Source organism: Diplotaxodon limnothrissa, linkage group LG7 (genome assembly GCF_057381915.1).
Source record: "Diplotaxodon limnothrissa isolate DT_005_m linkage group LG7, D_limnothrissa_male_GT1.1, whole genome shotgun sequence".
NCBI lineage: Eukaryota > Metazoa > Chordata > Actinopteri > Cichliformes > Cichlidae > Diplotaxodon > Diplotaxodon limnothrissa.
In genome coordinates this window covers 13,726,147-13,740,734 of record NC_140602.1, presented here as the reverse complement: position 1 = coordinate 13,740,734, position 14,588 = coordinate 13,726,147, and the positions used below count along the sequence as shown (strand labels likewise).

The following is a 14,588-nucleotide window of genomic DNA, read 5'->3' as shown; positions in this document are numbered from 1 at the left end:
AGGTCTTCGGAGGATGAATTGTCTGACAAGGCAGAATCTTATATATAGAGAGAGGAACATTTGTGGTTTGTTAAGATTTTCAGACTTTTCTATGAACCATTTCTACATATAATTACTTCACAAGAGGCTGTAGGAACAAAGTGTTCACACTAAGCACCAGTCAGATGTCACCAAGTTCTAAAAATGAACTTCTCAAGTTCTCAGAGAATCAATTTTTAGTATTTGTAAGTTTGGTAAAATCTACTGGCAGCATGCCTGAGGCTTTGGTAAATGTTTACTGAGGCTTAAGATGTCTACATGTCTGAAAGTCGAATGCCTTCAAACATGTTGTGTTAGTATTTAAAATATTTGTGTTTAAATTTTACCTCTGATAAAAACCTTTAATATAATGACAATTAAAAATGCTAAAACAACCAAAACAAATGTTATGCCTATTTTGAGGATGATGATGATGATGACGACGAGCACTCAGGGGGTTGGGAAGCGTATCTGTAACCGGAAGGTCACCGGTTCGATCCCCGGGCTCTCTGTCCTGGTCGTTGTGTCCTTGGGCAAGACACTTTACCCTACCGCCTACTGGTGTTGGCCAGAGGGGCCGATGGTGCGATATGGCAGCCTCGCTTCTGTCAGTCTGCCCCAGGGCAGCTGTGGCTACAACCGTAGCTTGCCTCCACCAGTGTGTGAATGTGAGAGTGAATGAATAGTGGCATTGTAAAGCGCTTTGGGTGCCTTGAAAAGCGCTGTATAAATCCAATCCATTATTACAGTTTTTCTCAGTTGCTTTGGTGCATTTCTCACAACAGAATTGATCTCTGCACCACTACTAAGGCTCTTCTCAAAACAATTAGTGCAAACTGCAAAACATGGTGGATAACTTGCAAAAGTGAGTCACTTCATCAAAAAGAAAAGTCAGTTGTTCAAAATAAGTAGTCAATGCTTCAAAAGCAAGTCCCTTAATCAAAACAGATAATACATTCATCAAAAGCAAGTACTTATATCAATCAAAGTGTCAGGGCTGTCACAATTACAAGTCATTACACCAGCACCTTTGGTCACAAAATCAAATGGTTTGAACATGTTCTCATTGTGACGGATTTCTTTGTAGGTGCTTCCCAATGACATGTCAAGTCTGGACAGCATGCATGGCATGTTGAAAACCATAAATTGTAAAGGAAAATCAAGACACTCCATATGCACTCTTGATAATATTTAATTGAAACTGTTCACAGCATTGTGCAAACTGGGGAAATACAGTAAATCAAACATTTTACAGCAAACATAAACTCACTTAGACAGTAAACCTCACTCCAGTGGTTATGAAACAAAAAAACAAAACTGAAAAACAGACACTGCTGCATATCAATCATTGATATCTAGACGCTCCCGTCTGTCTGCCCACATATTTGCATCAACATCACAGCGAATGTCAGCTCTATCGATGCATCGGGGAAAGTATCTTCTGGAGTGTCAACTCCACCCTCTGCAGGACTCTGCTGTGATGTCATCACAAGCTGCATCCATAGCTGCTAGCAGGGTCATTTGGGTATGTGGATGCCTGTCATATACCTTCCACCTCCAGGAAGAGAAAAACTCCTCAATTGGATTTAGGAATGGAGTGTAAGGAGGAAGAAACTCCATAAGCATCCTGTCGTGTGCTGCAAACCACTGCCCGACTACAGCAGAGTGATGGAAGCTAACATTATCCCAAACCACTACATACATTGTCCGATTGTCACCAGGATCATCCCTTTCATTTTGTGGGATTAGGTCCCTATAAAGAGCGTCCAGAAAAGCCAACCGGTGTTGTGTATTGTATGCACCAATACGAGGAATATGGGTGTGAATGCCATTTTCTGAGATTGCTGCACACATTGTAATATTTCCTCCTCGTTGGCCTGGGACATCAATGGTGGCTATTTCTCCAATGTGATTTCGTTCACGCCTTTTGCAAGATTGAATCCCGCTTCGTCAAGATATACAAACGTTTGCAGGGGTTTCATGGAAACTCCTTAAAAATAGGGTTTTCAAAATGGGTGTACAAAGTGTTTGACAAGATGTTCAACAATTTTGAGTGCACTGACACAAGCAATGAAATGAAGACTATTAGTTGTAAGGACAATGACTATTCAGCCGGTACAAGTATAAATAATTGTGACATTCATGATAAAAGAAAGGAGATAGTGATGAATAGCAAGTCAAAAGTGACCATTCTTTAGATATTTGTACTTACTCAACTGCTTCATGTCCAAAGGCATTTGCCTTTGGACGCAATGAACATGAAACCGCCACAAGGTTGTGCCAAAACGACTACATGTTGTGGAGGTTGAACTAACTGTTGTGCAAAGTTTAATTCTGTTGTGAGAAATGCACCAAAGCAACTGAGAAAAACTGTATTATCATTATTATTTTCTCTGAACAGCATCTAAAGCTTGCCTCCTAAAAAGAGCTGAAGGTGGATGCAATGGCAACTGTGTGAAGTACTACTATGATTCCAGTGATAAAAAATGCAAAGAATTCATTTGGACCGGATGCGTTGGAAATGGAAACAGATTTCACGACTACAACAGCTGCAACTCCACCTGCTCAGGTGTCAAGTGTAAGCACGATGTGCTCTCTTTTTTTCTATACAGTTTCGGATATTAACACATGTTCATATATCAATAAATCATTACATGTTGTAAAAACGAATTAGTCAGTGATAATTCTGTCCAAAACAACACAGTGATATGTGTTTATACATACTGACCTGAACTCCCAAAAAGTTGATTCTGTTCATCTGGAAGTAACGTTTTCAGTGGGAGAAACATTTCGAAAATGCTACGTCCAAATAAACAGAATCAATGTTTTTTCGATGTCCTTATGTAGATGATGGAGCATGCATCAAGACTGACATGAACTGTTTTGGATTTTAGATGGTCTTGAGGAGGATGAGGTGGATACTCCGACTGGTCAGTAGATCACACTCTTATTTAAAAAGAGACAATGTAGGATACGTTTGCTTTAGTCCAACCTGGTTGCCAACATAAATATATGTACTGTTTAACAGCTTTTGAAGATTCTGAGGGGTGAAACAACCTTTTGTCTTTAATGTCTTTAATCATTAAACAGGTCTTTTTTAAATTGCTATACTATGTGGAGTTTTGATTGTCCACTTTTAAGCAGTTTTTTATATAATTTTTATTTTTATATAATAATTTTTATTTATTTTTTATATATAACTTTTGTTTTCTTTTCTTTAGGCCCTTACTTGACTGGATAATTCAGGACAACATTTGACTCCATCAAATAATATCATGGTGGTCACTGATTCAATGTTCAACTTTTGATTTTTCTTCCTCGTGTATCTAAAAGTCTTACGTGATCCCCAATTTTACATTTTACTTAATCAACATTACAAATGTAAAGTAATGATTTTTTTATTCTATTGTTTTTCTGAGCACTTTTTAATAACTACTTTTCATATTGACAATTTTTTTCTTGCCTTGTGTTATAACAAACTTAAAATTTTGTCTTTTTTAAACTGTTGGTCAGATACAGAAAGTAATTTCACGTGTTATGAGTTGTGTTTCAGCAGTTCTGGACACCTGTCACTCAGAAGCAGGAAAAGAGGGAAAAACACTCAACAACAACAGCAAACTTTTAGGTTTTCTTAGTATGAGAACCTAAAAGTGTAATTTTAGGTTCTCATACTTATTCACTTGTGCACAATTGCCTGAAGGTCTTTTAGTATTGTGGTCTTATAATTATTTAAATATAACAGCATTATCAGCTAGTGTTTTCTTGAAAACTGAACTAAATCTGAATGCATGTGCCAATTAAAAAACACCAGATATGTTTAAACCTGTTTTTGCACTGTGATGCCTTTTGACTCTGTTTTCTTGCTAGATATTCATAAATCTTACAATATAATGTTATGTTGCTTGAGTATTGTACTAGCTGCATAAAATGCATTCTCAGTATTCAGTGCCTTTTTAACAGTCCTAAAGGTTCATAAAATATGTTAATTGCCATCTACTGTTTATTATCCACTGCAGGAAATATTCTCAGTGTTGTTCTTCGTGTATTACCAAGCCTTCTTTTTAAGGTGCTTTTTTACTTAAAGACAAGACAGAACAAAGGCACACTTTGGAAAAGAGCCAGAGATTAATAATAACTAATGATTGAATGCATATTGATGTGTAAACACATAGTGAGTGAAGAAGGAACGCTCAGGGCATTATGGGAAGGCCCCCCCAGCAGCCTATACCAACTGCAGCATAAATACGGGAGGATTCAGGGTCACCCAATCCAGTTCTAATTATGTGCGCTACCAAAAATAAAATTTTGGGCCTAATCTTAAAATGTCTGCCCTTAATGTCTGTCTCCTGAATCCAAACTGGATCCACAGAAGAAGGGCCTCAAAGCCAAAGGCTCTGAACTCCCATTCTACTTTTAAATATCCCAGAAACCAAAAGTAAATCTGCAGTACTCTTTTTGGGATGTTACTGTGAGGTTTTTAAGAGAAGATGGAGCCTGATTATTTAAGACCTTGTAAGTGGTGAGAAGGATTCTGGATTTGACAGGGAAGTAATGAAAAGAAGCCAATATAGGAGAAATATGTGCTCTCTATTTCCACCCTTTAGTCTTGTTGCAGCATTTCAGGTCAGCTAAAGGCCTTTAAAGTTTTTAGGAGTCTAGCCTAGAAGCAATAAATGCATGAACTAGTTTTTCAGCATCACCTGAGACAGGAGATTTTCTAATTTATTACAAATACTAGATATGGGGTATTCATACTCATCATCATCATGCATTTGTTTTCTTTAAACAGGTGTGAGTAATGTGACAGCATCAAAATGCAATCTGGCTTAAATGAGAGGGCAGCACAAAGGTTGCCATGACGCTTACAGTGGCTACTCTCAACCACCTCCTGTCTGCTATCACCAGCGCCATTCTTATTTCCTGATTAAAGAATATCTATCTCTATAAATTGCTGTTTCAAGATAATCCAGATATGATTTTCTTTTGGTTAATGCAGCGGTTACTTCAAAGAAAGAAGGTCCTGGATTTGAATCCCGTCTTGTGCTCTTCTGTGTGGTGTTTGCATGTTCTCCCCATGTCTGTCAGCTCTCTCTGGCTACTCTGAATTCCTCCCCCATTTCAAAGATATGCATGGGTTTTAGGTTAATTGGTCATTCTAAATTGACTCTAGGTGCAAATGTAAAAATGAATGGAATTTGTCTCTATGCGTTAGCCCTGCCATGGACTGGCGACCTACTCAGGGTGTTGCCTTTCTCTCACCTTATGACAGATAGCATAGCCTCTAGCTCCCCCCACGACCCTGAATTGCATAAGAAGAGGAAAATAGTTGGATGACCTTCTTTTTAAAGCCTTCGGTAAACATACCACAGCAGACACGATGACGTTTTTATGAACATGTTTTACAGCATCTTTTATTAACTCCGGTGGCTGCTACAAACACACTCAGTCGGCTGCAGCCTTCCAGCTCACAGCCCGACTCACATCGACAACAACGCAACCCTCAGGACCCAGTGCAGATTTTCAAGCCGGCGAGGCATGATTGCAGATGCCATGCAGGTGGGTCCATCGCGCCTGCAGTGGCACCGCAGACCACGCCCCATCACACCTTACATCAAAGATTATCATATATAAACACCCACTTTATACAATAAAGGTAATAAAGCTATAGCTCTGCCATTACCTTTGGAAGATGTCACTGTGCTATAGAAGGTCAATACTGATCACCCACTCTCAGATAGATAGATAGATAGATAGATAGATAGATAGATAGATAGATAGATAGATATCGCAAAGACAAGGAGCAAGATGAAGCACCTTCTGTTTTGGAGGTTTGTCTTTTCAGCTTTCAAAATCTGACATTAAGACATTCTAGGTACATAAAAAGTTTTTCATTTTACTTTTCATAACGGGCCAGGTTATTAGCACATAGCTTGATGTCTTCTCGTTGTTTTCTGTCAGGGTTATGTTTAAGCTTGCGTCTGAACTCCTGAAATTGTTATTTTGGTTATAATTGGTTTTTACTGACTTCATGTTCATATTATGACTTGCAAGTGAATAATGACTGTCTTCCATTTTGACCATTGGTATTTACTGCACATTTAATCCCTTGGAAATGGTATTTACATATGTCTGTGAAGGTTCTCAGTCATCCAGGTCATCATAGTCTAAGGAGTTTGGAAAGAAAAGCGTCTGGACTTTAAGTAGCTTGAAGACGTCCCACCTCTCGTCTGAGAAGCTTCTTCAGTTCTAAGGTCAAATGGTGGAGAGTCCCAGATTTTTGCCCTATAGGAGTGTCCCCTCCAGAGGAACAATTGACCCCCTAATGATCCTCTACCTAATCACACGAGCCAAGGTGTCACCACGGGTGTAGGTCACAATTAGCCAAGGTTTCAGGTGACCTCATTGTGAAACCGAGCCCCACCCTATCACGTGATTTCCTGAGGTCAGAAGGCCCAGGATGTGAGTGGGCGTTAAAGCGTCTGGGAAGGGATCTCAAAACTGGATTATAGATGGCAGACAGTTGGTGTCGTAAGCCACCGCCTCTGTTCAAAGATGGTCGTTCAAGGTGGACATAGATGGATTCTTTCACTCCTCTTTCAAACTATCTGCAGTGAACGTTACTTTTAAAATGTATTCCTCTACAGATTACAGAATACATGCCCAAAAATGTATTTTGTAACGTATTCCGTTACATTACTCAATGAGAGTAACGTATTCTGAATACTTTGGATTACTTAATATATTATTATGCTTTTTACAACTACACAAATGTACTATTGCTGGTTATTAACCATAGGAATACCAACTAGATTTTTAAATCTTAATATAAAATAAGTAACAGTAGGGTGGACATTAGGTAAGGCACTTTTTGCAGTGATCTCGTATAGAAAACTATTCCGCGCATATATGAAACAGGTCTGCGGCTCCAAACCGTAAAGGCATAAATCCGTAAAGGGGCCTCTGGCTAATACGTCGGGTTCCGTGTTGGGCTTGTAGCCGAAAACTAGCTTTACTTTGTTGTCTGGGTTAACTTTGCTAGCGAGGGACAGAGAGAGGCGTTGAAAGGCTGCTCCAACGGAGCTTATTGTTTCGGAGGAAAACACGATCACGGTCGAGTCTTAATAGCTTACTTACAACTTGGCTCGTCAGGCACTCTTTCTGGCTGCAGTGGTTATTGTATTTACATGCTTCCAGCTCCCGTTTCTGCTCGGTGACAACTCGTATTTTTCGACTATTTTTCTCCTTCCCTCGCGTTTACAGACACATAACAGGTATGGCAGTCCATTCTCCCTGCACCACGGACTACACTGCCCATGACGCTACATTCTTTAGGGCTATGCCTGTAACACTCTGCCTATTGCCTTCATATTAAATCATTTTTGTGAATAATTTAAAAAAATATTTCTTCACGTCATTATGCAAGTAGGGGTGACATGGCCCGCGAGATTGAGACACAGGCATTAGAGCCTCTTAATGCGTGTTTTGTTAAAAATACAGAGGGCACAGGAAAATACTGCTGTGTAATCCATTCATTTCAACAAAGTAACTGTATTCTGAATACCACCTTTTTAAACGGTAACTGTAACGGAATACATATTTTGTATCTATTATACTCATATTTTGTATTTTAAATACGTAACGGCGGTACATGTATTCCGTTAGTCCCCAACACCGTCCATCTGCATCTAAAGGACAAAGGTCACTCCTTCGAGCATGCCAATGTTCACTTTTCAATGTTCACTGAAGAAGTCACTTGGATGAGTGACGAAATATTTCTCCCACTGAAAAAGCTATGTCCAGATGAACAGAATCAACTTTTGGGGAGACTTGGAAAAAATTTTAATATCATCCAGATAAACAAAGATGAAAACATTTACAAAATTTCCCTAGTATATCGTTTACTAGAGCTTGAAAAATGGCAGGTAGTTAGTGAGTCCAAAAGGGATTACTGTGTGGCCTAAAGGAGCGTTGAAAGCTGTTTTCCATTTGTCGCCCTCCAAATGCAGAGATCGAGTTTGGTGAAAATAGTGGCCCCCTGAAATGGTTCAAAGGCACAGTTAATGATCGGAAGAGGGTATTTATTCTTTACTGTAATTTCATTCACGCCATGGTACTCAATGCATGGTCGAAGAGTCTTATCCTTTTTGCCACAAAGAAAAATCCTGCACCTACCAAAGAAAGAGGACGGATGGATGATGGCTGCTGCCAGAGACTCACAGATGTACTCTTCTATAGCATCCCTCTTTTCAATCTCCCTTTTCCCTCAGGCAATTATTGATCCTGAGTAAAAAGGAAACGACGCTTTTTAAAGATGACAGTTCATCGTGCGAGTTAACTCATCCTTCATTTAGTGAGTGAGCGCTTCAACAAACTCTTTGGAGATAGCTGTGCGAATTGGGTCTCCTCGTCCTCCACAAAAGAAACACAGTTCCATACACTTTTATGTATTTGAATATGTAACATGACTTAATGAAGACAAAATATGGACAATAATATATGGAAACAGTGACTACTCTAAACCAGCGGTCCCCAACCTTTTTTGCGCCACGGACTAGTTTGTGTCCAACAATATTTTCATGGACCGGCCTTTAAGGTGTCGCAGATAATTACAACAAAATAAAACCAGTACAAGTACCAAAAAAAAGAAAGAAGATTTATTAATAACACATGGGAAAATACCCAGGGAAACCAAGTTAATGATAAAAATGATTTAGAAAATTAACAATAAAAAACGATAAAACCCTGAAAACCATAAATTTCACACCTGAGCCTCGACTCTCGCGGCCCAGTACCAAATAACTCACAGACAGGTAGCAGTCCATGGCCCATGTTTTGGGGACAGCTGCTCTAAACCTCTTCTTTAACAAAATGGGACCTATTTACCTCCACAAACAGCATTTTTACTTTGTGATTAAAAGGGACCCATCTATCTCTATAGTTTGCTGTTTCAAGTTATATTGACAAATATATTTTTCTTTTTAACCCAAAGTCTGAAATAAAAAAAAAATGTTCAAGAAACCAGTTTTTATAGATATGCTTTCACCCCTCTGCAGTCTCTAATCTCGTTGCAGTGGCAGTGCAGGGTCTTCCGGTGTTGCTTGGGATGAATTGCTAATAGACTGCACATAGTGAGGTTTGGATAAACTGACTCTGGCTGACTTTGGAGAGCTCAGGCAGCTATTTTAGCTAATTTATTTATTATGTAATTTCAAATAAAACCTCTTATTTATGAAACTCTGGTGTTGGTCTCCATATTTATGTTGCCTTTGAGTCAGGTTGTAACAATATATATAAAAACTGGTTTCTTGAAGCTTTGAGCCTTTCTTATACTTTTGGATGCTCAGTTTGAAATTCAGAAGGTCATCTTGACCATATCTTCATATCCAAATCCATGAAGTTACAGCAATGCGATACTTCTGTTAGCAAGCATGAACAGCTGTACCTGAAAAAGGGTCGGTGAGTGTATATGTGTATGTTTCTGCTGTGTTGTACGCGATCACAATAACACAAAATAGGAGTGGCAATAACTGTTTTTAACTTCTTCTATACAGTAAATGTAATAAAGCACTATGACTACCCTTTGTTTCGATTAAAGGTGTCCCCATTAGAGAAACTCTGGTCCAAAGGTCAGTTATGACCACCCACTCCCACTGTAGTTTATAACCTTCTCTCACTCCATGAAAGACAGCACAAAGGCAAGCAGCACGATGACGGGCCTTCTGGTGTTGGGGATTGTGTTCTCAGCCTTCCAAATCGGCTATTCCAACATTCCAGGTATATAAAACTTTTTTTTCTTCTTTAACTTGCTAAACAAAAAGAATAGCCGAGCGCTTTTTTATACGTGAGGTTTACTTTTCATTATCAACCAGGCTTTCAGCTCACTGAGCTCATCTTTAGTGAAAAATCACAAAGACTGGAGACTTGTGTTGCTGTTTTTTTTTGTTTAGTTTTTTAATATGTACATGATTGGTGACCAAAACTGAATCAAATAGATAAGCTTCACCTTCAGTCCTTTCAGCCCAACATGGCGATTCTGTTATCAGTTTTTCTGAGATGAGTGGATGAACTGCACCACGCACTGGTGCAGTGTGTGGAATCACATAGAGTGTTGCTTAGACCTATTTTAATCAGTTCAATAGGAAAAAAAATGTTTATATTTATTTTGCAAGTCTAACGAGACATAAGTCATGTAGCGACTTCCAACTGATGCCAACAATGACTGTTTTCACTCTGGCTGTTTACCATACTGTAAATGTTATTTACATATTCTTCACGACTGCACAAAGCACTGAGATCGTGTTTGTCTGAGCCTGACCGTTATGGACATGCTGAGCTAAAACGACACTAACGCACAACTTCATCTCACTGCACCACAGAGTAATAGAATAGGAAAGGGTGCAGCTTTTCAGCACCCATAAGGTAATAGCAGGTTAAATTAATGGATATTTAATTGAATTAAAGTTTAACTATGTTTATAAAAAGTTTGAAACCACTTCCTTACTGTGAAACCTATGAAGGGCGGGAGAGCTGAAAATGTGCCATAAATGATACTTTTTATTGCCATCATAAAAACAGGGAGTTGGTCTCTGCTGATGAGGTTAGTTAAACATTAGCTACATTTCTGTTTGAACATTATATTTTAGAGTATACTATATTATGTGTATTATTTGAAAACCAAAACATCCACTCAAATTTTTTTTTGCATATAAAATGTTTCTTACATTATGTTCTTTCTCATCCAACAGAATTCTGTCGACTACCTGCTGATGCGGGTCAGGGAACAAGCTTCAACTTTGCTGTGTATTATGATGTCAGCAAAGATCAGTGCAGCCCTTTCCTGTACAACGGTAAAGGAGGAAATGCTAACCGTTTCCAAACTGAAAGAGAGTGCTTGAGAAACTGTTCAGTCAATGCAGAAGATGTCTACCCTATGGATGGTAAGAATCATTTTGAATAAATCGTTTTCTAACCACTTACAACTTAATATGCAAAATCCAATCCAAACACACACAAAACATCTTCTGAAGAACTTGGGAACATAAACTAGCCCTGGCCTAGGCCAGACAACTCCTTCAGTGTAACTGACTGAGAGAGAAACTGACAGAAGAAAAAAGAAAAATGATCATTGTGTCGCATATTATCAGCACAAAAACCTTTTTTAACAGTTTTGTCCACATGCAATTTCTTTAAGTCCTAAGCAGCTGTAGGAAGGACAGGGGCTATTGAGTATTTGCAATGCGCCACCAAGTGGTGAAAGAGCACATCTTCCTAAAAATAAGTAAATGACTCGGGTGATTTGCCTTACAGTTATAATTAATCAATCAGTTAATTAGCAGCCATTGTTATGGATACTCTCAGTGATCAGTGACGATGATGTTTTCTCCCCACAGCTAGGAAAGCTTGCCACTTTAAAAAGGTGGAAGGTACATGCAATGGAAAATATCTGAGGTACTACTATGACTCTGTTTATGACAAATGCAAAAGATTCCTTTGGACCGGATGCCTCGGAAATGGAAACAGATTTTTTGACTTTATCAGCTGCAACTCCACCTGTGCTGGCATCCATAGTGAGCACACACATCTCTCTTTTACTGTCACTGTTACATGTTAATATATCAATATGTTATTGAATATTAATTAATGAGTCAGTGTTAATTTAAAAAAAACACGCAGTACGATAACATGTTTTTTGTTTGTTTTTTGTTTGAAGATGATGGTAATGAGGCAGAGGAGGATGAGCCAGACACTCCAATTGGTCAGTAGACACACTTTAACCTTAAAGGACATAATGTGAGAAAAACAGATTGTTTTAACTATTATGAGTCAACTTCTCACTAGCTTTTTACTTAGCACCATATCCATTTACACAAACCTTATTGTTAAACTGCCACCCTCTTTAACAGCGATCATCTGTGGAGTTTTGCTTGCACTCATCGTTGTTGCTATCATCGGAACGGTGGTTTTCCTAACGCTTAAGTCAAAGTAAGAACAATTTTGTTTGCCTTAAACGAAAAGAAAGATCATTCCCCACTGGTAATGGCAATTTTTCTACAATTACTTTAATACTCGTTTTACTTCCTGTAGGAAAAAGAAGAAGGGTGCTGGGAAAAGTAAAGAGCCCCAGGCTGATGCGCCTCTTCAGGCAGAGAGAGACATTGAAATGTCATAGAAAACTTCAAAGAGCAACATTTAGATTTTACCAGCTTGGTTTTGGGCAATAATCCGTCCACTAGTTTTGATTTCCTTATAACAGTCATTACATTATTGAAATATTGTGTTTTATTTCATTTCTATCTCTTAATTATTTTTTAAGCTTTGATCAATAGAATTAGTCATTGTTAAATGAATAGAAAATAGATTGTTGTAATAGTAGCAATAGTTAAATAATCAACAAAAAAAAACAACCCTGAAAGACTTGCATCAATAATTTGGGGTCATTAGAACCCAGGCAGTGTTTTACACAAGCATTCAAACATAGGCAGGAGACAGGAAACAAGTTCACATTCGTTTGTTGCTTGAAAGGCTGTTAGTAGTTTGAGCTCATAATATTTCACTGTTTCCAAAACTGCATCGACACCTGGGGATTTGATGAAAAAACGTCTGAGGTCTGAATGCACGTGCCAATTCGAAGCCCAGCACGTATATTTAGAACTGTTTTTTGTACAATGATGTCTTACGCACTCTCTGTGATTATGTTTTCTTACTCAGCATTCGTAACTCTTGCACAGGCAGTAATGATCTAAATATAAAAAACGCATTCCTTCCTATCTTCTCACATCTTCATATTCTTCATTTAGTATTGCTTTATTTTGTATTGTATTCAGGGTATAAAAAGTATTCACAGAACATGGAATGTTTGATTTTAATAAATGTGCTGGTAGAAATTGATCTTAATGTCTTTTTTTATTTTTTGTTAGTGAGGAGGGATAAATGTTCATAAAAGACTGGAAATATCCTGAGCGTTGTTTTACTTTACAGGGTGTTCTTCTTAAGGTGCTTTTGTACTGTTTGAGTTGGAGCAAAGTTGAAAAGTGATCAAATTCAACTGTAACATTGTCTGATTGGTTCAATAAAAGATGCTGTTTCTTTTATTTGGATGTTAATTTTTTTTCATTGTTAATTCCAGAAATACAGCTGGGATATATGCAGCTGCATTATTGGCTAGAATGTCCCATGCTGCAGAAAGTGACTTTTCTTTAAAATTAAAAAAACATGGGTCCTTGTCCAATCTCGTCATCTGCACCTCCATATGGCTAATTTTACAATTAGCTTTGGGCAAACAGGATAGAACTATTTGTAATCTGCAGAGAGGTAATCACATATTACATTGCAATCTTAAATCTTTTTCATTCATTGGTATTTCCTGACTTCCATGTGGGAATTATGCAAGTACACACATACAGTATCTGCTCTGGGCCTGATGCAGGCTGTAATGTGTACAGATGGACTTTGGTGTTTTCTTACCATCTAGGAGAGAGCTACACTACTCTCACAGAATCAGGGGTTAGGGTAGATAATCAACATTCTTTTGCTTCATTTCCATGACTACGGTAGAAAAAATACAGCACACTTTCAGAAAGCTATGTGGGCAGCAGGAGCTCATTTTTTAAAAAAAATCAGTAAACAACATGTGAGACCACTACTTTATTAGGGTGAGAATAAGGGTGAAAATTACTATTCATCTGACCGCCCGCCTTTTGACTCGTGTGAAGAGACACCAACATATTACTCCGGTGATTGCTTCCCTTCATTGGCTTTCAGTGACTTTTAGAATTAAATGTAAAATCTTACTTTTGACTTATAAAGCGCTAAATGGCCACGCACCAAACTATTTGTCTGACCTTTTAGAGCTTTGTACGCCCTCTAGAGCCCTTCGATCAAGTGATCATTTACATCTTACCTTACACAAGTCTAGGATGGTTCATAGAGGGGATCGGGCGCTTGTGGTTGTGGCGCCGAATATGTAGAACGATCTACCTCTCCACATTAGAAAGGCCTCAACTGTCACTTTTTAAAAATCCCATCTTAAAACATATTTTTTCACTTTGGCTTTCGATACTACATGAGAGTTACCAATTCTTTTTATCCTAATTTTCTTTTAATTTTCTTACCTGTTGTTGATGTTAATGTCACTGCTTAATTATTACTTCTTCTTTTTTTTGGTCAACTCTGTGTTGTCATTAAATGTGCTTTATAAATAAATAAATGAAATCTGCTTCTTAAAGCAAACCTCTAATAAGAGAATCACATGCATGGTCAAGATGTCCTGCTGAAGTTCAAACCAAGTGTCAGAAGGGGAAACAATGTGATTTAAGCAACTTTGAATGTGGCATGGTTGTTGGTGCAAGACAGACTGCTCTGAGTATTTCAGAAACTACGGATCTACTGGAATTTTCCCACAGACCATCTCTAGGGTTTACAGAGGATGGCCTGAAAAAGAAAATTTATACAGTGGCAGTTCTCAGAGTGAAAATGCCTTGCTGATGTCAGAGGAAAATGGTCAGGCTGCTTCGAGCAGATAGGAAAGCAACAGTAACTCAGATCTTAGTCGTTACAACTGAGATATCTAC

The 14,588-nt window shown here is 38.3% G+C and overlaps 1 protein-coding gene across 2 annotated transcripts; it reads left to right on the top strand.

Moving 5' to 3' along the window:
- Positions 1 to 9,725: 9,725 nt before the first annotated feature.
- On the top strand, positions 9,726 to 12,187 carry LOC146627915 (thrombin inhibitor hemalin). Of its 2 annotated transcripts, none has more exons than XM_085357457.1 (6): positions 9,726 to 9,792; positions 10,764 to 10,955; positions 11,409 to 11,585; positions 11,729 to 11,773; positions 11,922 to 12,000; positions 12,103 to 12,187. In XM_085357457.1, the coding sequence occupies exons 1-6, from the start codon at positions 9,726 to 9,728 to the stop codon at positions 12,185 to 12,187; spliced, it is 645 nt and encodes a 214-aa protein (XP_085213583.1). The 2 variants fall into 2 exon arrangements, with proteins under 2 accessions (XP_085213583.1, XP_085213582.1); XM_085357456.1 differs by having other exon boundaries at positions 11,409 to 11,589; positions 11,724 to 11,773.
- Positions 12,188 to 14,588: the final 2,401 nt, after the last annotated feature.